Raw genomic sequence first — 25,105 nt, forward strand, 5'->3', positions numbered from 1 at the left:
TCAACACATATTTGGTGCATTTAGCAGGATTTGCTCTGTGCAGAAAAGTAACTACCGTGCCATGCATGGTTTGGGGGCTGACATTTAGGAAGAACCACCATAATGTCAGTGATGGTTTAGAGAGCTGTGGGATGTGGCGTTGTTCAAGGGTCACCGCTTTCTATAGAAAGCAGAGGGAGTGGGGAGAGAAAGGAGAAGAAGAAATAGAGAAGAAAACAAAGACATTAATAGTCCCAGTTAAAACATAAGGAGCTCAGATCTTTTCACCGATCATAAATTTGATGATTACAAAGCTTTCAGTTTATGTAATGTTATTGTGTTCATGTTTAAATAGTTATTTCTTTTGAACTTTCATAATCATGCAGTATAACAAAATGTTTCAAGCTTGATAACATCTCTTTTTATCTTTGTAGGTGTGAATGAGCCTAAAGGAAGTATAACATCGGCTGGATCAGATTCGGCAGCGCTGCGGTAGGTCAAACTAGGCTCCTCACTCCCACATTCTAATGAGGCCACGGCGATGCTGACATCCCCTCTGAATCCAAAGACATCATCATGCTGAAGACGGAGGCCTCGGGGGAGAGGACCAGCCTCCGGAGTGCCTCCCCCCACCGCAATGCCTACCGGGCTGAGTTTCAGGCGCTCAAGAAGGCCTTCGACCAGCCTCAGATTGATGGAGACTCCAAGCCCAAAGACCTCGAGCGGGTGAAACAACCAAGGGGTCGCCAGTATGGCACCCATGTCAGTCGCATTAAGGACATGTTCATGCAGATGGGCTCGGAAAACGAGGCAGCTAAGTCAAAGGCTACTGATGACTCCTCGCCACAAAAGTTGGTCAAGCCCACAAACTTCATCAACAAGGCCGATGGGACAGTGATAAAACTGCAGCACTCCTCATCAGCCGACAGGGTTGGAGGTGCCGGAGCAAAGTTCTCTGAAACCAGGAAGCTATTTGAGCAGCAGTCACGAGACCAGTCTCAATCTCCGGTCTTTCCATACGGACGCGATAAAAGAGGTTCCCATGAGCACCTTGATGACTGGCGAGGTGCAAGGTCTAATCGAGGCAGCACAGACTCCTTGGACTCACTTTGCTCCCGAACAGAGGCATCTTCGCCAACCGTTAGTCAACTCAGTGCTGTTTTTGAAAACAGCAACCAAGGTGTGTCCTACAGGGGAGTCAGCAGACGTGTCCTCTACTCACCAGACGGATTCCACCGGCATGGAGGTGACGTCAGTGAGGATGATTCACGACAATCTCCAGTACGTGGAAGCTACCGGAACAAGATAGGGGGGAAGTTCCCCACATCCTCGTCTTCCGAGGACCTTCTGAGCCCCAGTCCTGGGACAGAGACCTCTGAGCTGAAACCAGTACCAAAAGAGGAAAAAGCCCAAGACAAAGCAGACAAGGCTGACACTACGGGCGGAGGCAGGCAGCGTCTTTCTGGTGTCACCACCAATGGAAGCCAGGTCAATGGTTCTTATGAAGAAGAGGAGAAGCCCTCAGAAGCAAAAAAACATATTGAGGATCAAGGGGAGTCCAAAGCTTCAAAACCAACAGATGATGCTGTGATTACAGACAAAGCTTTTGAGGATGCAAAACCTGTGCCAACGCCGACCCAAACTACACCAGCTGGGGAAAGCCAGGAGGATGGGGATGGTTCTCAAGAAGACAAGCCCTCTGAATCTCCCAAGGACCAGGTGGAAGAACCCGATGAGGAATACTCTGGGAATGAGCGAGTAGTTTTTAACGCAGACGGGGACGCCTGTTACCAGGGTTGGGGGGAAAGCTACACGGATCCTGAGGACGACCTCTACGGAGATGACGAGGATATTGTCTACGACCCGGGCTCTGACCTCACTGAGATTCCTGGTCTACCACACGAAAACAAAGAGGACATCCCTCCAAAGAGGAAGATTCGCTTCAGCACTGCTCCCATCACAGTAAGTTGGGTGCAGACCAAAACTGTTGTGGAAGCCCTAATTGTGTAAACACACTGAACACAATCCAACATAAAAGCTTTTGTGCAGCTCTTATCAAAAGTAGGTTAAAACAACAGAGAGCTAATATTGTATTCAGGGCTTTACTGTCTAGTTACTGCTGAACTACTCATTGTGGTTAGCTTTGTTGTTTTCCCTTACATTTTTATGAAGTCACATGATGATGATAAAATGATCTGACATAAGTAATCTATATCTTCTTAGGACCTTTTATAGTGTGGTTTCATTGCACATTTTCTTCCTTTTTATATGGTCGGCTATAAGGTAGTTAAAATAGCAAATTACCATATATTGTAGCTGTCGCTCTGATGGCAGGGGTTGTAGCTATTCTGTGATTCAGAGCTTGAGGGTCAAAGCATCGCCCTCTGGGAAATTGACGTGTTCATGAGCAGAACATCTGTGCATGTGTTAGTCATGCTGGTTCTGCACCCACACAGTTTTCACACAAGCTACCGTGTTTGTTTTTCTCAAGCAGTTCCATCTCCATCTTTTAAATAGGGAGGCCATTTACTGAAGTACTTCGCAAGGAGATTTTGTACGTTTCAGCAGCAGAGTCTGTGTGAATACAGTATATACAGAATATAGTGGACCAAATGTGTGTGTGTTTGTCTAGTATGTAACCTTGCTGTGTCCGTTATGCTCAATAATATCAGTATCACCTTATGGCTGGAGATTACATGCATCATCCCTGCCACAGGGATTTCACAAGGGCTTGTAATTACACCACAATAAGGTTTTTTGTTTCTTGTGAAAAAGCAGCCATAATCCCCACTTCCCAAAGAGTTTCATGTCCCTGGTAACAGGCCATTTCTTCTTTTTTTCAATTAATAGAAATAGTTTTACCATAGTATTACCATTGCATCATCTGCTTCAAAGTATTTTGATACTGTTTTCATTGCTGAGTGTGACACAAAGCAGCCATGTTGTTTGTGGATTGGGAAGACAGATTTGGAAGATTATGTGAAATATTTTTCAGTCTTTAGCCTCAAGTATTTAGAATCAGTAAGCTTAACATTTGTAGTAAACAACATGCTTTAGGTCGCCCTTTTCCTTTCTATTCTATCAATTTTTAGTTTTGAGATTTTCCCCCTGTTGCCACACAAGCAACGCGTGTGTGTACACGGAACATGCAACACAGTGGTGATCGAGAGAGTGAGTTTTATGTATGAAAGATTTGGTGCTAACACAAACATTCCACAGGTTGGGGACCAGCCTTATTAACATGCTGTAACGAGCCAGAACAATTAGCCCAGTTATTCTGAGGAGAAAATGTGATGTTGGCTCACTAATTACCCTGCACTGTACGATGTGTGTCCTTTTGCGTCTTTCTCTTTTCATCCCTCTCAGGACTCTCCACACGTGTGTGGAAACACAATCACAAGTATACATTTCCACAATTCTTATAATATGAGGGTATATTTTTTGATCATATATTTACAAATCACATTTTGCACTAAAAAGACAACCTGCTTTTCAACACAATAAGGTTTTATTTTATTGCTTTTCAACATTTGAAAAACAGGTTGAGATCAATTTAGCAAATTTGTTTTTCATTATTAAGTGCAAGTAGACAATACAGAGCTTGTTGTCCCATTTAGGTCGTACATGCAGGTCTGTTTTTGTCTGTTGCTTCTGTGCTCTGTGAAAAGGATCGACGCCCGTTCATCATATGGAATATTCAAAAGAGGCACTGCCCCCTCACCCCCTCTTTACACAGACGCACAAGCGCAATTAGACATGCACCCCTCCCACTTCTCCATCATACGCCCCCCTTCTCCCAGCACACGAGGAACAAACAGGGTTCTGTCTTTTGTTCGTCTATATAGTGAAAGGGACAAAGCTATTTTCTCAGCCCTCGTCCCCGCACGAGTCCAGCTTGACCCTGGTGGGAGGAGACGACAGAGAAGATCTTGGAAAAAAACTGCCATCTCATAATCTCATAGTCCTCTCCCCATCATGTAATATTTCTAAGTGTTGCTCTGTAAAACAGATAAATAAGTTCAACATCGCAACTTTGAAAGCTTAATTAATATTGCAATAATCATGGCAGCCACAGGGAGAAGATGACACACAACCAGCTTTTGCCAACACATGTAAACAACAGTTTGAGAAGATGAATAACGACTCCAGTTGCTTAAAGAAACCTAGTGTTGAGTTTATAAATCTAATTGTCGGCCATGCTAGTGGTTCATGGTTCTGTGGATGGCAATTTAGTCTCAACAACTATTAGACGGACTGTCTGTACAGCCTAATAAAATTTGTACAGACATTCATGGTTCTCAGATTCCCATGAAATTTGGTTGCAGATATTTCCAGGGCATAATCACTTTTCCTATAGGGCAGCAGGTCAAACTTTTCACTTATTCTGTGAAATTTGCAAGATGGATTGGCACAAAATGGTATACAAACATTGGTCCCAGGCAGTTGATCCTAATGACTTAGATCATCGCCTGTCTGTCTGAGATTCACACTTGAGGCTTTGAATTACAACAGCTATTGTTTATATTGCCATGAAATTCAATTCAGACATTCACACCTTCCTGAGGATACCCTGTAATAACTTTGGTGATTTCCCTTTGGTGACTTTTCATTGTCCATTGTCCAATTGGTTTACTTGCAAGAATCATGACATCCCAGTCAGCCTCAGTTGCACTTTGTGTTTATTGCTAATTAGCAAATATTAGCATGCTAACACACCAAACTAAGTGGATGAACATGGTAAACAATATACCTGCTGCTATCAGCATATGAGCATTTTAGCATGCTGATGTTATTAAGAATTTAGCTTAAAGTACTGTTGTGCCTACAGTAAACACAGCTGTACAATTCTAGGTTTTTTTTTCTTTTCTTTTTTTGTATTTTTTAAAAATTAATTACTTCCACATCCTTTCACTCAGTTGTAACATCCGTACTGACCCAGTGAGAAGTGACTGCTCTGAGCTACCCGAGGCAAAAGGCGAGGCTGATCTCCCAAAGGCACCGACCTACAGAAGACAATCAGATCTCATATTCATTCAAGCAACTGGTTTTATCCTGGAGATTCGTACCTCTAGTTTGGTTGTTTAGTCTGTGGCATATAGCTTGATTTAGTTGTACTGAAGTAGATTCAAACCTCTATTGCACTTTTAATGCCCTGTTGTCAAAGTATGTTCTGTACAGGAGATATGACATTGAGGAGGCAATGTTTGATCTGATGGTATCACACACATTTCAGCTTGTGTTCAGTTCCCCTGTGTGGTTCTCTGAGTTGTAAAATTTTCAGCCTTGATCGCAAAACAAATTCCAAAAGCCTTTAACTGTCTCACACTTGTTGAAGATTTCTTACCATGCAGTGTGTTTTCTTTCTCTCTGTTTTGAACGGCACCCCAGGAGTTTGACAGAAGAAGTCTTCTCCCTCTGCATGCAGTCTGCCGTGTCTGTCTCCTCTTGTTTTCCTCTCTCCCCCTTTACGTGAATGCCATTTATATTGTCTATTTAATGAGCAATACTTTTTGTGCCTGTAGACCAACTGCATTTTCATCAGTCCAGACACCATGATATCTTAATGGAGTTAAGCAGATGTGATAAGTGGAGCACCGGTTAAATGGCCACTGAAGTGCCTCTGTAATCAGCCCCTCCACTCTGCATGATGTCTGTGACTGCATCAAAGAGACTGGCATTTTGTCCATTATATTCTGGTGCTGAGTAGCATAGATCTGAGCACAGAGTCACAATCATTATGACAAATGGTTTTGTAGCCATTGATGTAGACTTTCCTATTTTTTCTTTGACCAGATGCTTTGACTGGTGTGTTGCTCTGCAACATAAAAGAGATGGTTGTGTTTCCTGTATTTAATAGGATGTGAGGTCTACAAGGGGAAATATAAGGCCACCTAAGAGACTCATTTGCTTTAGATGAGGGGCCAGATTGGTGTAACTCCATGACTGAAGGCTATTTGGAGTTATGAGTAGCAGCTATTTATTGATATTATTTCATATTAGAATATTTAAAGTTGTTTATTTGGTTTTCATTTAATAAACAATGTAACTATTAATATCACACAGTGTATTATTGCTAAGAATAGTCTGCCTCCAAAGATTCTAAGCCTACCCCTGCCTCATACTGTACTTCATGCTCGCAGGTTAGATCCCTCTATGAACACTTGGTTATCAAGACAAACTACACTCATTTTCCTTGTGTACTTTTACTGTATGTGGGTCTGCAACTCAGGCTGCAGTACATCAAATGAATTCAGAGACTCATCTTGTACTTTACTGGAGCATGACAGAACATAAAGACAAAGTCACTGATGCTTGGAAACAGAGAAAATGTCAAGTAGCACCTTCCCAGCGCTGTTCCACAGACTTAAAAGAACATTTGACTGAGCTTAATACAGTACTAGGGATGTTTAAAAATTAACAGTTTAACCGACAATAAGAATTTTGAATGAATTCAGTATTTCCAGTTAGAGTTAAAAAAAAGTATAAAGTAATGTTGCTGACAGAGTGCTTGTACAAAGTATACAAAAATTTTACAGCAGCAAAAGCACAGCATTAATTAACAACAGTTAAATTAACAGAGGCAGTAGTAGATGGCGTTCTCCACCCTGAATAGTGTAGACTACTGCACGAGGCAAACCTGAACCTCTGGGCCACGGGTGGTGAGAGAAGACGTTCACTCCCAGTGGAAAAAAGTCCTGCGCACTCATGGAGAACCAGAGCGAACTTTGTCATCTTGAGATAACAACTTGTTAAATTGAGAAAACAAACTGTTATCTTGAGATAAGAAGTTAATTATCTTATCTCGACAAAACAAAAGTTATTAATTTATCAGGTCAAGGGATAATTATGGAGAGCTTGAAAATTAGTTTCTGTTTCATTTGCTCACACCTGATTTCAGCATTCAAGACTTTGGTGTAGCCACTAGATGTGCCTGCGCCACCAAAAAAGCCAGATGGCACACCCAAAATGCACACCTTGAACACAGGGCTCTGTTGAGGCGGTCAGTGGGAGAGAGAAAGTAACGGAGCACATTAAAAATCCAAGAGTACAATGGGCAACACCTGGATGCTAGCTGTTAAAATGTACAGTCTCTCTCTCTAAAAATATGTAACTTAAGCACATAGCAAATGGTAGCCAAACCAAACAAACTCAAATGAGTGGTGGCTGAATCTGCCTGCCTAACAGAAAATGTGCAGTGCCGTTTTGGTTCTCCATGAGCGCACATGACATTCCTCCACCAGGAGTGGAGGGTGGACGTGCACAAGCACATCAAGGTTTCCAACCATGATAGAGCTGCTGTTAGGAAAATCATTCAAACAGGCCAGCATTGGTGGGTTTGTCCCTTGAGAATTTGGAAAGGTTTGCTTCCTGAAGTAGTCTGCAGTATTTAGGGTGAAGAGCTCCATCTAGTAGTGCCTCTGACAGAGAAATGGTCCGCCTTTCAGTGCTGCTGTGTGGAGAGGAGCACAGATCCTACATCATACCCTCTATCTCATGTGTTTATTTAGCACATGAGATGTCTTTATTAACACTGTACTGTTGCTGCTTTATGTTGTTTGTATACTTGCGCAATTTTTCCATCTCGGTGCACCACGTCTGAAAAACCAGCCACAGGAGTGAACCATGCTGCACCTTGACCAATTTACCATTAAAGTGCTGGAACAGAATAATCCCCTCATTTATATAAATCATTTAAGTACATTATACATTCTTTGGACCAGTTTAACATCAAGGGGTCAGAATGCCGTTCCAGCCTACTTTAACCCCTCTCTATAAGCACCATTAATACATAACATCCCTATTACATGACAACAGAGACTCTCAGCTTCTTGTTAGGATGTCACTTCCAGCCTGTCCTGCTTACTGTACATGTTAAAATCCAACAGTGTTGTTACATACATGCATCAACAGCAAACATCTGTGTGATTCTAACATCATATTTATCTGGAGCATCACCGAATACAGCCTTGAGCTTCACAAGCTCAAATGAGATGGCCTCCAGCCAGCAACTTTGGTCTCTGACCGTGTTTTTTGATGGAAAGGATTGCTCTACTTATTACTACTTAGGACAGTCTGTCTCTGGCTGATGATGTATGTATAACAGCATGGCTTGAATTTTGGTACCAATACTGACATGGATTTTTTGGCAATGACATTTTTAAATAGTATTTTAAGCCTGCACAGCATTGCTACAGCATAGCCTCCTTTAGGATAGGCTAGTGTTGCCGTGGATGCCTTTTTCTACTAAAAATCCATTGTGCAGACATTAAAGTCATGTCAATGATTGAGCCAAAGTCTACAAAAACTCAGCTCATAGCTCTGTTTGTGTTACAAAACTTTTTGTATCTGTTTATTTCTTAATACATTGATTCTTTAGCACCCAATTCATCTCCCCTCAGCCCTAAACTCTAGTGTTTTCTGTGTGCGAGCTCAGTGACGCTGGCTGTCAACTTCTTAATTATGCAATCTGTGGCTGGGCATAATAGGACAGAACAGGGTTTTGTTGGGAGGGAGCTCCAACTCTGCTACAGCAGCTATATAACAGCTGACATTTTGGTTAGACCAGCAAAATCAGTAGCTGAGCTCAGGCAGAGCGACAGTCGGGTATTTTGGTTAAGCCTCTTTTGGGGAGGCTAAATCAAAAATCTTGACTAACAGCTAGACTCAGTACAAATCATCTAGTATTGTAAGAAGTTTGTTTATACTATCATGCAGGTATTTGAGCTCAAAGGTCAGCATAAACAATCGAGCACTATTCTTATGGTATCATAAATTAAAATTCAGCCCAAACAGTGTTTGTGTAGTATTTGAGCCATGAATGGCAAAGCACATCATCATGAATCCAAGGATTTTTGTTTCCTGTCTTTCCTTATCTCTGACAGGTATAACCACTCCAGACTCAGGCGTTGGGTATGCGTGTATCTGTGCGTGCATGCAGCTTAGTCACTCCATTATTAATGCCGTGGTGTTTTTGTTTGCTTGTTTCTGTGTCACCCGATCCTCCCTGGGGGATGCATTTTTAATGATCCAGGAAAGGCGAGACGTGCTCCGTGTTTTTTGAGGCTGGTCAGTTGCCACACAGTGAACCACATGAACCATCATCTAGCCCCCACCTACCCAATCTTGTCCCCCGCTAATGATATCATCAGCGTGCTGCCAATTATTTATTACAGTAAGAAACTGGACAGAACAGAGGGTCTAGGCGACACAGTGCTCACAGTGTTTGCTAAGTCGGTGCTGAGGAAGGTTCAGACGGCTGCACTGTCACAATGCCCTTGTTTATAGTGAGTCGGGAACATGATTAAGGTGAACTGTCGGAATTTAAATTTATTCAAACTGATATACCAAACACTGGGCTAAAAACCAACCACTGTTAATACTTTCCTGCATTTACACAGTGTAGTTATTATGCTGTATAGAAATACGAAGACTGAGTGTGGTCCCAGACTGTGCCAAGTCATTGTTGCAGCAAAATGAATTACATAGTATAACGAGTGGGCCTTAGTACATCAGCAGTGTAACAAACAACATGTTGCTGTTGTTGTGTTACTTTTGATCCCAGCCTCCAACTCACTGTATTTGACCAAGACATGAAATAAAGCAGGGCTTTGTCTGCAGCCATTCAGTTGCGTTTGTTTACTATACTCTTCCTCCCTGTTTAAAGCTGCCCTCTCTCTCTCCCTCCCTCTCACTCCTCTCTTGTCCTATAGTTGGCAGGTAGTTTGCTGGAGTCACGGTACCCAGTGGTATTGTAAAACACAGCTCTCAAATTAAATCTTTATTACATTTTGAAAAGAGTACGTCTTGGCAGTGCAATTCTCTCAAAGATCTCCACTTGTATGAACAGTATGTATGTCTGCTCTGTATGCAAAAGCTCCATCTGAAGATAAAAAAAGAAATGCTGACTTGTCTGATGGTGGCATCCCCTGTCTTGTCAAAAGTCGGTGTCACTTCCCCTGATGAGGGGTGATGTAGTCAACATAATAGAAATGTTGGCTTTGAATTGACTGTAAAATCCTGTATGTTCTCATCTTAATATAGAACAGGTTATTGAATATTTGTTTCTCTCTCTCACACACACTTCTTTCCATCTCCACCTCTTCGTATATGTCAGTCTCAGTCTGTTCTTGCAGTACATGAATTCATTTCCATCACCAGCTAATGTCTTGTCCCCTCAGCGTGCAGACACTTTCTTCAGCACCTGTCAGCTCTCCGGCATGGTGTTGTGTGAGTGGGTGGATGGCCACAGGTAGAAGTAATGGAATGCAAATGTGCTGAGCTGTCGCAGCAGAGCAGACTTTGTATGTCTGTGTGTGTGTGTGTGTGTGTGTGTGCCAGGCTGTATTTAAGCTACTGCAGGGTTTTTTGGGCTCATGCCACAGCAGGAGGAACATTTCTCCTGGGTTTTCCAGCCTCTTATAGCCCTGGGCAGCGTCCACTGTCTGGAGGGTGCAGGGCAGGCGACAGCACTGGCACCGACAAACCAAGGCCCAGTTTAATACCATCAGAGGCGGTTGGCCGGGCATGGGCGCCATGCCGTGACATCTTAGGCAGGGACTCAAACAACCCTGGAGCAAATTACCCCTAGCCTCGCTTGCTCCTCAGTTTTTCTTTTTTTTTTCATTTTCTTTATTTCTCTCTTATTGCCTGTTTCACTCTTCAATAGCCTCACTGTCTGCTGCTGCTCTAACCCATGAATCATATGAGTCACTCTGTTTCTCTCTCTCAGTGGATATTGCCTCCCATCCTCTGTAAACTCAATTCTTCCTTTTCATTTATTATTCCTCCATTTCCTCATCATCTTAAAGCTTCCTGCATCTCTTCTTGTGTCCCCTTATTTGTCCTCTTTTGTTTTTGGCCCAGTCCACCATCTCATTTCATTGCCCTTCCCTCTGCTCTCCATTCACGTGTTATCATCTTTTTGTTTTCTTTTTTTTTTATCTTTTTCTTCCCCAGCCTTACCTCCATGCTCTGTGGCTTAGTGGTCCCTTGGTCAACCCCTGCTTCTCTGTCCCAGAGGGAAGCCATCATGCCACCTGACTGCACACACGTACACAAAGCCGGCATATCTGCTCATATTATCACTCAAGTACCTGATGTGCTCTTTTAGCATGCATATTCAAACACCCATATACAAATAAAAGTAGAATGAGAGGCACTTATACTGAGCGAGGGGGCTCAGCTTTAATGAAGTCAGTGGACAAAGGCATCTGCAGGCATTTCCAGAGTCACAGTGGATGCAGCAGCATCCACAAATGACTGTAAAACTGAATTTCAAACCGCCTCCTGCGAGGCCTGGAGATCAGATAACAAGACTGCCAATCTGTGGATGCCCAAGCAGAACTGCTGTCTGTGCCAGTAACTCCACTGTAAGGGGTTTGATTACTGACAAAACCTAAAAATGTCTGTGTGTTGTCAGGGGCATCGATCAGTGTTTTGTGCAGATGAAAGATGAGGATAAGCAGAGGAGGAGGAGAGATATCGGTTGATACAGTGAGGAATGACAAAATGACAGAGAAGAGCAGTATCCATTATTAGACTTGTCAGAGTATACATGTCCTCTCTGAGAACATATACACTCAGAGAAAGAAGCATGTGTACTGCATCTGTGTGTATGAGTGTGTGCGAGGATTAGAAGTGATGTTACTTTGCTATAAGATGATGAGTACATTTACTGGCGCCCATCTTAAGAGGATTTTCTGATTTTTAATGTATTATCATGTAAACTACATACATAGGTTTTAGATTTAGGTTTTTTGCATTAAACCTAGTGAAGTAAGATGTACTCAGCAAACACTCACAGTCCATAAAATCATTTAAAACTCTATTTTATGATTTTAAATATATGTGGCCAACCATCTGAAAATAAGGCACTTTCATATCAATCCTCAAAATCTTTTCGTTGGCAAAAGCTTTTTTCAATCTAAAGTTAAGCTTGAAAGAATGTGCAGGCAGTGTAGAGGAATATATTTACATGTAAATGGTTGTGTGTTGTGTTTAATCCTCCAAAAGACTATTCCAATTCAATTCCTGAGGGACACCACATGGGGAGACTGTCCATTATACTCCAGTCTACTTCCATATTTAGTGATTGTCCTTGTGTGCTGCCTCTTCAATAAAAATGGAATTACAATTGAGCATAATGACCTGCCTCAGCAGAACACACCAACTGTACTGTGAAAATGGAAATTTGTATGCGTTTGTCACCTTGATGTGAAGAGATTATAGATTTCACACTGTTATTAAAGGCGATATGTTTGAAATGCTCTAACATTGCGGTTTCCAGGGATCAGTTTATTGGGTTATGTGGGCCAACGCATTGATACATCACAATATGTTTGGCGGAGCAGTCAAGATTTATTTTGTCCCTTGAATCTGTCCGTACTTAGAGACAATGGTGGGTTGTGTCAACTTTTGTCAAGTTTTGCATCATGTTAATTTGCCTCAAATTGTACAACCTGTGAAAGCCAATAATAATTTTCTCAGAGCGGCCGGAACTGGTCTTCATCCATGTTAGCGCTGTGAGATTGTACTTGGTGATGCTTTGAGCTAAATGTCCCCTCTAGCCAGCTAACAATATGCTCACAAGGACAAAAGCTGACAAATGCTGATGTTTAGTATGCTTAATCTTCGCCATCTTCAACATCTTGTTTTAGAGCAATAACATTTGCTGTTTAGCACACAAATAAAGTACAGTTTAGGCTGATATGAATGCCGCTAGTTGTGATGTGATATGTGATGGCGCCGCTGGAGTAATCACTATCTGTACCACATTTCACAGCACTGGATCCAGTAGCTGTCAAGATGTTTCAATAAAAAACTAAAAATGTAAACCTCATGGTAGAGGAAAAGTCAGTGGGAAAACATGAATATATTTGCTAAATATCATGGCAGTTAATCATGTAGTTGTCCAGACATTTCACTGCCGCTGGCGCTGGAGGAAAAATCATGGGATAAACATAATTATTAGAATTTTTCCTCTAATGTTTTCCTGAATATATAGATGAAAAGTCAGAGAAGTCACCCTATGGGCACCATGAATGTCTCATGGCATAATGGCAATCCATTTAATAGTTGAAATATTTCAGTCTTGAATAAAATGGTGGACCAACTGTCCAACAGAGCCATGCAACCAGCATAGCTAAATATTTCCAGACATGTATGTACTGTATGGATGATAGATCAGTGTTGTTTGAGTATAGCCATTATACATGTGGTCAGCTGCAGCCACGACTGTCTGCTCCACAGCTGTCTGACTTGTGGTTTCCAGCTTCAGGCCCGGTCCTGTACTCCATTTTTCAGCTCCCCATAGTTTAACAAGCAGCAGGTAGCAACATCCTACCATACTGCCAAGGTTAAACACAATCTGCACACTACTGCACCATCTCACAATTTCTCTGTTTTTTCCTTATTTTCTGCTGTTACTTCAAGTCAAAATGTGTTTTTTAGCAGAACAGAATCCAATTATTGTCAGAGAACAAGGCAGTAATATTGTACATTTAATCTAAGAAGAGAAATGGGAACATTTTGCTTGACTCTCAGTAAACCTAAAAAAGGCATCCATTGAATCAGTTATCAGCCTGCACTTTTCACATTTCTGCGGATAAGGGTCATTTTTGAACTGTATTCTTTCTTTGGTTGTCTTAATATTCAACGGATTGACTGAACATGGTCTTTCCTCACTGGGAAACCAGGTGGTGTTCAGACAATCTTGAGAGATAGATATTGTTTCTGTTTAGAGCCATCTTGTGGGTAAATGCTTTCCATTTGGTGGCACAGTCTCTCTCTCTCTCTCTCTCTCTCTCTCTCTCTCTCTCTCTCTATTTCTCTTTCACTGTCTTTTTGCCTACCTATTCTTATTTCCCCTGTGCATGCTCTTTCATTTATCCTGCCACCCCCTCTCTCAGTCATCATTGCTCTCCCGCCCATCCTTTACCCTCACAGTTCATCCATCTCCCAGATTCTTTTGAATTCCCTCTCCTGCCCTTTTCTTGTCTATCTCCATCACTGCGCCTCCTGTTTCTCTTCTTCAGCTTGCCATCTCTCACAGATCCATCCTCATCTGTCCTCATCTCTCTTCATGACCTCTCTCTCTCTGTCCCCTTCCCTCTCTCTCAAGTGACTGGCCACATGCTAATGTTTGTAGATAGCACACTGTGGCAGAGAGAGGCCATTAGAGAGTGTACTGACTGCCAATCGTAGCATCATGTCCAGGACATCCAGGACAGTGCAAGTGCTGGTGTTAGCACCGTCAGCACTGAGGGTTTGTGCATTGGTATTTATTATGTTATGTGAGTGTGAGGGGTGTATGTGTGTGTCTTTTACTAATTGTCGTTCAAGTGTTTGTGTGTCTACATATTTGCTTTTATATTTCTTTAATGCTTTGCAAAACATTATGTACATGTGTGTACATATAATATGTGGGTGTATGCGTGACTGTTAATAATGCAGGGCTGTTGATCACGCTGAATGATTGATGACAGGGAGGTCATGAATAGAGCTCACGCAGGCTCACATAGAGGAAAAAACAAAATCAACCCTGGCAGCATCACCGTACATCAGTGTGCCCAAGCTGTGTGGACAACCAGCACAGTGTCTCTTAAACAGAGTGCCACTTATTTATTAATTTATTGTAGTGTATGGCATCTTTATCATGTGGTAAGATATTAATCAAACCAATGGTGCATCCGCTACAAACAAACATCTTTTCATGCATTTTTTTAATGTTTTGAACTTGTTTGCCCTCATTATCGTCTATCTTTTACAGAGCCAACAAGATTTTGCAGGTCCTACCAAGCCAGCACTGCTTACTGTATTTGTCTTGTCACAGCCAGCTGGCATTAGGCCTTAATCAATACATGTGATGTGACATGACGCATTATTGATCTCTACTGAGAATATATTTCCTCTTTCACCCAGTTTAAAGAGGTCAGGGCAGTGATATAGGCGTTGACTCACTGCCTCAGTGACACTACACCAAGGTTGATGTGATAAATCTCTGTGGGAATTACATGTCATTTGCATCCTCACTGTAGCATGTGGCAATTGATTTCCTTCATCTATGTCTGATTCATTAGATCAGAGGAGTAGCATGCAACTTGTGAATAACTTTGATAATTTATGTCATCAAGCTAAATGTGTGATCGTAGACAACAACATGTGGCGAACGTAGCTAGTTCCTCATATTTTAATAATAGCAGCTGCAATCACTGTGGGTGTGCATGTGTCTGTCTGACTGTGAGACATACAGACTGCCGGTATGACGCATATATCATCATCCAAGCGTGCCTACGCACCTGCAGAAATGTCTACGTATCCACATAAACACTTTGCATACCCGTGTGCCCCTTTGTTCAGCAGCGTTGTGCAGAACGTCGCACTACAGACGTGACAACAGCACAAACGTTCGTCTGCTTGTGCACAGATCTCTCACCTCCTCCTCCTCCTCCCCTTCAGTGCAGAGAGCAGTGAGGATGTGATGTGAAGCGACAGCTGACTCTTATTGTTGAGGAGAGGTACTTGCGTGGACTGCATAGCTTAGAGAAGGAGAAGGACATCCCCATCCTCCATGACCACACTATGTTTCTCTACACTACAGTTTCCTGTCGGTTGATGGGCTGATTTATGGTTGTAGTAGTAACCTTGTTACAATGGCCTTTATTTACCACCACTGTAAATTAGCAGAATTACTCCATCTGCAGACCAACCAATGTTATCATCCACCTTCAGTTAACTCATTGTGCTCCCTCCCCAGGTGTTCAACACATACTCCAACGAGGACTATGACCGACGTAACGAAGAGGTGGATCCTGTGGCCTCCTCCGCAGAGTACGAGTTGGAGAAGAGGGTGGAGAAACTGGAGCTCTTCCCTGTGGAGCTGGAGAAAGGTGGGCATGAAAATCTTAGAACATCGTAAGGAGGAGGTGGATCTCCCACATGTGGGGTGTCACTTTGTTTTATTTTCAATTAAAAGTGTGATGTTCGTAATTTTCTTTTTTCTGTCCAGGTTGTTTCTTCATTACTTTTTTCAGTTCTTTTCTTCACTGTTTGTATATCCCTTTTCATGACTTGTTTTGTTTTGAGTTTCTGGCGCAGTCATTAATGAAAAGGCTGTCCTATTTTCAAAACCCTAAGAAAAACACATTTTACTGCATCCTTATTTAAGTGCAGCAGTTCACAGCACATCTTCTTAGGTCACATTTAAAGATATTGTAATGCACAGTTTGTGCTAAAACTGGCACAAATAAGCGATATTTCATCTTCTTCACTTGTCTTCTCCTGTCGAGGTTTTCCTGTGTTAAAATCCAATACTGCCAAGGACCCAAAATAGAATGCCTTAACATCATAGGATTTCACCATCCACTCCCTGTTATGTAACCATAGTAACTCATGAATAATTAATGCTACACTGAAAGGGAATTTCCCATCCAGCACATTTCCTTTTTACGTTACGGTCATCATGCCTTATGGTAAATGGTTCCTCCTCTTTTTCATTAATAAATCACTCCTCCTGTTTAAGTCTATTAATCCGTCTGCTCAGCCCACCCAGTGCAAGTTTACTAGGACCCATTCTGGGTTTGATCCGAGCTCATTGGAAAGAAATGGAGGCCCTTCACACACTTATAACACTTTAAATATGTGGTCTCATGTTTCCAGATGAAGACGGACTGGGAATCAGTATCATCGGGATGGGTGTTGGTGCTGACGCAGGCCTGGAGAAACTGGGCATCTTCGTGAAGACCGTCATCGATGGTGGAGCTGCCGAGAGAGACGGCAGGTGAGAGCTGCTCTCCCATTGGATATCACTCGTACTGCTGCGCTTGCGATTAGCGAGTCTGGAGACACATTAAAGCGGATGAGAGCGCATGAAAGCTCAGCGTGTGCAGGACCAAAGATGCACTTATCACTTAGTGTTCAAAAATACACACAGCAATTAATCAGCTGTTTTGTTTCTGCCTTCCCACCACCACCTCTCCCTCCCTCAGACAGACACACACGTATGCACGTACACACACACACACACAGTCACACTGTCCCTGTCAGATTTAGCAGCAGGGGTTAGGATTAGATCCACAGGGAGAGGCGCAGTCTGGGACATAAAGTCTCACACAGGACTGTACGTGTGTAGGTGTTTGTGTGTGCTGCATGTGTATTGTGTGACAGAGACATTGTGTTATGTCTCTTGTATTCTGTGTCAGTTGGCAAAAGTTACTGTATGGAAAAACAAGAGACTGTTTTGTACTAGCTTTCATATTTGCAGTGTGTCTGCATGTCCCTGGATGATGTGTGTGTGTGTGTGTGTTTGTGAGGGAGAAACCGTGTGTGGTTTGTGTGTCTTTGTGCATTATAAAGCGTGAACAGTGCAGAGTAAGCACTCGGCCAGGGGTAGAGGAGGAGATGACAGCTTTCCAGCAGGCGAGCTGTGGTTTTCTGCATCTAAACCACCAGCTTCTACCTATTAGTGTGTCTGTGTGGGTCAGACTCCCCATAAACAGATTAAAAAAGCGATAGGCACTTCCATTCCATGCAGTAAGTACTGTAAGCTCCGCATACACACTGGGAACTCCAGTACACTGGGGTTGTTTGCGGTAGGTGTGTTTCCTTTGGGGATTAATTTTTTCTTTCATGTAGCAGCCAGGGCTGCCATTTTCAGGAACACATGAGAATGAGATTAGTTAAGATGCAGCAAGCAGAGAGACGAGGGAGAGGAAACGAAACAGCCTGTTCAAAAGTGACAAAAGTTCATCCTGTTCTAAGATGGCAGTTGCACTGACTACAAAAAAGTCTAATTTCCTTCAGTGAGCAGGAGAAGTATGAAAAAGTTGAAAAGATCAGAGGAAGAATGTGCTGAAGCTCAGCATCAATTCACTTCTCAGCCACTAGATTTAAGCCTTTGTCACATTATTTAATCTGAACAAAGTTTTGAATATTACAGGTACTCAGTTCTCCACTATCCAGTGTAGTTGCTGTTTGACCCAAAAGACAAAGCCTGTTTTGTTCTTTAGAAGCTACATGTATGTCTGCTTTCATCACTACTTTGTCATTGTGCAAAATTTCATGGCAGTCTGGACCAATGGCATTCATGGTCCCCAGATGATGAAGTCTAGTCTAGTCTAGTTTGTTAGCATGCCAGCACACTGAACTAAGTCAACATTATGCCTGCTAAACATGACCAGGGTAGTATTTCATTTTGAGCACATTAGCATGCTGCTGTTAGCATTTATCTGAAAGCACTACTCTGCCTGGTACACCCTCACAGAGTTGCTAGCTGAACTGTTGACTCCTAGTCTTTAACTGCACATCTGTACTCAATACAAAGACCAAAATATGTACAATTCAAGCAGTCATACAGTAATCGCATTATTATACTGAAAGCCTTATGTCACTAAGTTGAGATAGTTTACATGCAGCTTTTTTTCCAAACATGAAGATTTATTTTATGGGTGTCCAGGTGGATGACAACATTACAGCTGTAAGCTTCAGTTTCAGCTGGAGACCTTTCTTGAATGTCGTACCCTTCTTTTTCTCCACACATTTTCTATTTGTTTCTATACAATAACCTAATAAACTAAAACAAAAAATAAAGAACACCTACAGCTAAAACAGCTATTTGCTATATAAAGATACAGTGGAGTAATGAATGAGTGAAGTCACGCAGTGTGGGTTGTAATCTGAGCCTCTCTGTCCTTTGTTTTGGTAGCTGGACAGGCCGCGCATGCATGGTAGTGCATGTGTGTCGGTGAGTCATTCAGTGAGCGAACCTAGTAGCACAGTAGGCTACAATTAAGGCAAATTATATGACATGACATTCTTCCTTTCCACAATTGTCATTTCAAATATCTACAACGTAGATATGAGACTGTTGCCAATCATGTTTATCAGGCTTTCAATTTCAGATATCCACAAAGGCATTTTTGATATCCAGAATGACATCCTGGATATCTGCAACAGAATTCTTATTAGGAAAAACTCCTATTTCCGATAATTACTATCCCATTGTTGCTAGTCAGAAATTTAATTTCGGATATCAAAAATGAAAAACCATTCACGCCATTCATAATGTTATTTGGAATATCCAAAATACAATGTGACTGGTAAAAATATCACTACAACTAACATGACTATTAAAGATGCGCTTCCAGATATATCCAGATATTTGATCTGAGATGCTGATGTGACATGTTGTAGTTCAAAATCTTTAAATACATAAACTGTGATATAATGGACAACTGACTCTTTACGAACTTATTTATATTCTCTCAGTGATACTGCAAGTTTATTAAAGAATCTTCCTGATGAAACAGTTGTGGACTAAAGGGTATACATGGCAATTACAACTTTAAAAGTGTCAGGTGGGGCAAGGCGATCAAGGTGTTGCTCTCGGTGATTTTCACGCTGCATTTACAATTCAGTCAGCTCAACTTTGATCCCATCTGCTGCTGACCTTTCCACAAGCAGAGCCGGAAACGGAGGAGAACTGCTTCAGCTTGACATCTTTTAAAATGTTTTGATGGTATAGTTCAGCTCAGTACAGTATTCACATTTTATGATTAGTGCCTCTATTACTGTAGATGATGGAAACAGAATCATCCTTTTCTTGTGAATCTGCAGCTCTGCCCGTGTCCGTGCGATGGATTATGCAATAAACCTTGATCACAATATGAGAGAAAGGAACTCACGATATTATTAATAAACGCTGGATAACTTGTGCACATTTTTTTTCACCCTCAATGTGCTAGCCACACACACACACACACACACTCAGGGGAGGAGACACTAGCCAGGATGTAATTTCCTTCCATCATTACCTTTCCAGCTATAGATCTCTCTCTGTCTTCTGAGTTAGACTTAATGGTGTAACACACACACACACACACACACACACACACAGATGCATACAGACAGATAGATGGCTTGGCTGTTGCCCACTGTATTGTCTGGTGTGTACTGGGGTCAGATGGAGGTTATGAGATGAAGGTGTGTGTGTCTTGGTTTATTTCTCTGAACTGTCTTCGTTGTTGTAAATTTGTTTGTTTTTCCTCTGCCTTTGCTCAGCAGCTGTATGTCAACCAGCCTCGGCCACACAAAGCCGAATTGACACATTGGATACTGTGAAGGTCAGAAAAGCGGCCGGCTGACAGACAACCAGTTCACTCTCCGTCTACCTGTCAGGCTGATGCGTCTCTATACATCTATTTGACAGCTCTGGTTGACAGAAGCTGAGAGGACAGTGGCTACTGCAGCTGTGGTTGCAGCCATCAGAGGAAATTGCTCAATTTTGATCTCAAAATTTACCATTAATTTGCAGAGATAATGGTTTAAAGAAACACAGTTGAGTTGGGAATTGTATAGTGTCTAGAGCTTTTCTGATTTCTTTACTCTTCTATGACAGTTCTGTGGATTGTTGACAAAACAAGACATCTGAGAGCAACATACAGGCTTTGGGAAATCAAGGAAATAATAGTTAACAGGTTTTAGATAACAGACTCCAGGATTCATGAACATTGGCACCAAATATACTGTAGAGTTTTTGAATGTATTCCTTTAAATCTAGGTTTGTGCACGAGGAAGAATTTGTTTGTCTAAAGGTTCAGGATAAGTGGAAGCTGTAATGCTGAGTGTTAAGTGAATGACAACCTGTCATGTTTTTATATCCGTAAACCTGGATAAAACTCTCATGGAACAGCAACTTGTTATCCCCTCCATCATCCCGAGTTTCTCTCCAGTCTTCAAAGTATAGTGGTTGCGCTAGTTTGATTGGACCATTTTATATCACAAAAATGTGATCAAAGGACAAGATTGAATTGTCTGGCATCTTCCATGTTGTTATTACCAAGGTTAGGATAGTTAACTAAAACTAAACTGAAAACTAAAACTAGGTGTGAAAAAACATTTTAGGTCACTGAAAAAAAGTACAAAAACTAACCAAATATAATGATATTGTTCTCTTACAAAACTAACTAAAATAACATAAAATTATTCGGGAAATGTCTTTAGTTTTCCTCTCTGTCATTTTGGCCAAATTTTTCTCCACAACAAGCATGAGGAGGCATTGGTGCATATGTTTATTGAGAATCTGAATGGGAGTAAACTGCCTTTACAAAATGTTGTGCTTCTGAACTTCTGAAACTTGAATCTTGCACCTGACAAATACCCCCTTCATTATTATGAAAAACTAATAAAAACTAAATTCAACCAAACATTTTTAAACTATAAAAACTAAACTGAAATTAGCAAACCCACACTGGAAACTAAGTGAAAATAGTTGAGTTGAAAATTAAAAAATTACAAAAAATAATGAAAATAAAAACAAATGAAAACTATAAAAGTATAATAGCTTTGGTTAATGCTCGACAAAATAAAGCAGGAGAAAATGCCGTATGTGCTGTGCCTTCAAATATTACAGCAATATGCTGTTTGGTTGAAAAATAATGAGAGCTAGTTTTTGTTTTATTCATATGTTGAAGAAATTATTCAAAAGTCAAATTCAGAATCCTTCTTAGTCTGGTTTTTATGCAGATTTCCAAGTGGATTTGAATTTTTTATATTTTTTTAAGTGGTTTGTTCACAATTCCATTGTCGTGAATAGTGGACCATTAGGAGTTTTATTTCAGGTCAAGAACTTAGCTGACCTCTCGTGTATGCAGCAGGGCTGAAATGCCGGCTGTGTTGTGGCCCAGCAAATGGCCTGCTGGCCCCGAGGTCCTTGTTAGTCCCCCCCCACCTCCCATCTCGTTAGTTTGTTTTGTGCCTCATCTCTTCTTTCTCTTAGTTAGGCAATAGTCTGGAGCTATCGCAGTGGAAATTTGTGACCGCAAGAAAGTCTGGCACTGTTGTAATTTGGAAAATAATATGAATATGCATGATGGGCCACTTTGTTTGTCCCTTGTGTGCCTTGTTGTAGTTTTGCTGCATAAATCATAATCACATTAATTTTTGTCATTTTCACTAGTGATGCCATGTATGAGCTACAACTGTATCAGTCGCTTTCAGCTCGCATGTAAACACAGGTCTACACACCAGAATCACCAGTGCATCAAAGTCAGTAACACTTGCCCAAAGGATTGTCACGCAAACTGTTGAATGATGCTTTTCTTTGTGTGCGTCAGGATCAAGGTGAATGACCAGATCGTGGAGGTGGATGGGACCAGCCTGGTGGGTGTCACCCAGAGCTTTGCTGCATCTGTCCTCAGGAACACGTCAGGAGTGGTCAGGTAAGACCCCCAAATTATCAGTCCTATAGGTAGTCTTATATTCCTACATTACCTCAAAGCACGAAAACAATCCCGCTCCTGAGGTGAGATAATTTTACTGTGGACTTCCTACAAACTGGACAGAGTGATGCCAGTGTCTCCATTACTATTAAGAGTGACATTTCAATCAAGAAAATGATCAGAGCAAGGTGAATTACATTGGACACAAGTACAATTATGACCATCAGATGAAGCCTAAGCATAAAACAAGATGTTAAGTTTCTGTCCTCGATTAAATGTAGGGTTTTTTTATTGCATACACACATAAGATTTGTATGTTTTCACCCACTGATGAGGATCTTTGGATTACTATAAGATTATAGAAACTAAAGTGTGTCAAGCAGCTATCAGCCCCAAGAACCAGACAGCCATCGTACAGTATCAGACGTAATTACTAACAAAATGAAGCCTCTAAAAATGTCCTTTTAAATTCAGCAGTGATCAGTGACGTTTGCAGCGCGCAGAAAAAAATGAGGACATTCTCACTGGCACTGCATGGTGTAATTCTGAGTGCTGTTGGTCCCGCTGTCGCGGTGAAAAAGCTGCAAAACAGCCGCTTAGGCAGCAACGCTCAGTGACATTTTGTTTGGCAGAACCCTCGGCATCATTACCATATCTAAGATACTGTAGGTGAAGATGTGGCAACACTATATGTGACAAACGTCTTATGTGTTTGACAGTCGAGCAGTTTTTGGCTGGGGTTTGCTTAGAGCAGTGGAGAGAAGGCAGCACACGCACACACAGCAAGACAGGAAGGCTTTCATTTGGAAAGCCAGTGCTATCCTTGGCAGTGTAGTGAGCCTGCCATCTCTGCTTTCTGTTGTTTCTTGCTCCCCCCTTTTTTCGTTGTATGGTTTACTATCATGTCCTCTCTTTGTTTTACCGCCACTATCTGCTACTGTTTACTCCCTGTCCTGTCTTCCTTGAAGCTTTGTTTACTTTATCATGCTTCAATTTGGATAATTTATTGATCCATCAATCCATCCATCCATGTACACACTTACGCACAGTAAGACAGCTGTTACATTGTTGTCAAATAACTCAAAAGCCTCAGTGCGGTTTTCAACCACTCTGGTCACCATGTTCACTCTTGTGAATTTGTGGATAAGATGAATGTGTGTGTGGAGAGCACAGTGCCTGGGGAAAAGCTGGTGGCTGAACACAGGCACGTCCAACAGTATCAGAACAGGCTGCTGTCTGGACAGATACTGTTTGCTGAACTAATATTGACAATGGGGGCTTTTCCACATACCAGGATGTGGCACTATAGGTGAGGCAGCCTTGAAAAAGTTCCATCTATCACCTGCCCATCTATCTAAAACAAGCAGTGCAGAAAGCTTTACAGTCTGATCTGCAGATTAAAGATCTGGAGTTACACTGAATTAAAAGATATAAGGAATTTTAAATGTAAATCTAGCAGATGGAAAATAACACAGTTTGAAAATTGTAATAATTATTTCACTCACTGCTATCCTCATAAAAATATCAGACCTATTTCCACTGTTCTCTCTCTCTCGGTTCTCTCACTATTTCAATCTTCCTCCACCATGTCTCACCCACTCACTCCTCCTCCTCTTCCTTCTTGGTAAATCCTTCCCTCTTTCTGTCTGATCACCAGAGGTTTTATGGCCAACTGTCCTAGATTTGCCATTTTAGCTATATTTAACCCTGACTTCTAGCAGCAAATCATCTAGGTTTTAGGCAGAAGTTCCCCTAGCCCCCTGACAGTATGAAACTTGAGAGAAATATGCACTTGGTAACATAATGATATGTACAGTATATATTGAAATATGTATATGAGGATCCATAGCTTGGTCTCACTTATGGAAGGTAAATGCTGAATTTAGACTTAATTTTAGCCCAACATGTTTTGATGTATCTTTATTGGCTGTAATTGTTTGAATTGCACCAACATAATAATCTTACACATGAGTTAACAGCAGAAGATATACAAAATACACATTTGACCCAGTGCTGTTTCACAAATATTACATTACGTTAATGTATCCACCTTCTTCCATTGACTGAATTTTTAAGGATGAGATTGGCAATATTCTGTATTTATATTATTGTCAACACATCCCATGATGAAACCAACAATTGATCCTTCCAACTAAAACCTGATATAGCTTGCTCCTTTGTGCCATAGAGTGGCAGAGTTGTCATTAAAGACACATCAATGAACCACTCTGCAGTGGGTGACATATTCCTTTATTATGATGGAGATGGGGACTGTAGTTCATTTTTAGCCAAATACACCATCCTTCTCCCATAAATACTCATTAGCGTGCCAAATGTGTGAGTCCGCATCTGAAAATAGTCCCTAGCTAATGCAGCATTAGCTCCCTTTTGGGTCACATATGCTAAAAAATACAGTGCCCAGCTGTTTTAAGAAACTACTCAGCTTTTTAAATGAAGACACTATATTTTTGTGGCCTATTTCATGCCCTCAATGAAACAAATGGGCTTAGGTCTGAATGTCAGTGGGAAGTTAGAAAATATTGACAGAAGGATGTATTTTTGGCTTTGGACTTAAGATGGGATTTGTCGAAAATAAAAAAATATAGAATAACACCATTTTCATCCTTTAACTAAATCTGTCATGATTGCTGAATGTTTCCACTCAAAAAGTTGAACAAAAAGAGGACATCTCCACATGACCTTAAATATAATTGATAACACATCTCCACCATGGTCGAGTGGTCATATCTGTAATGTTTAAACCAGTACTGACACCCTTAAACGCCTGTCAACCCAGAGCCTCCTAATGGGGGGCAGCACGTGTCCTGTAGCACTTCTCGCAGCATCACTTGCTCCATCTTTCCCCTCTGCACCTGAGCTTTCATTTTCACCCATCAAGCAAAACTTGAAAA

At 41.5% G+C, this 25,105-nt stretch overlaps 1 protein-coding gene across 3 annotated transcripts in view; it reads left to right on the plus strand.

Moving 5' to 3' along the window:
- The window catches only part of ppp1r9a (protein phosphatase 1, regulatory subunit 9A), a 52,693-nt gene that overhangs the window by 5,259 nt on the left and 22,329 nt on the right, over positions 1 to 25,105 (plus strand). For all 3 annotated transcript variants that reach the window (XM_070846823.1, XM_070846822.1, XM_070846824.1), the window contains exons 2-5: positions 414 to 1,941; positions 15,734 to 15,866; positions 16,636 to 16,756; positions 22,089 to 22,193. In XM_070846823.1, coding sequence (XP_070702924.1) covers positions 556 to 1,941; positions 15,734 to 15,866; positions 16,636 to 16,756; positions 22,089 to 22,193 — 1,745 coding nt within the window. In that variant the 5' untranslated portion in view covers positions 414 to 555. The remainder of the gene's footprint in view (positions 1 to 413; positions 1,942 to 15,733; positions 15,867 to 16,635; positions 16,757 to 22,088; positions 22,194 to 25,105) is intronic.

Source organism: Pempheris klunzingeri, chromosome 16 (assembly GCF_042242105.1).
Source record: "Pempheris klunzingeri isolate RE-2024b chromosome 16, fPemKlu1.hap1, whole genome shotgun sequence".
In the NCBI taxonomy this organism is placed as follows: domain Eukaryota; kingdom Metazoa; phylum Chordata; class Actinopteri; order Acropomatiformes; family Pempheridae; genus Pempheris; species Pempheris klunzingeri.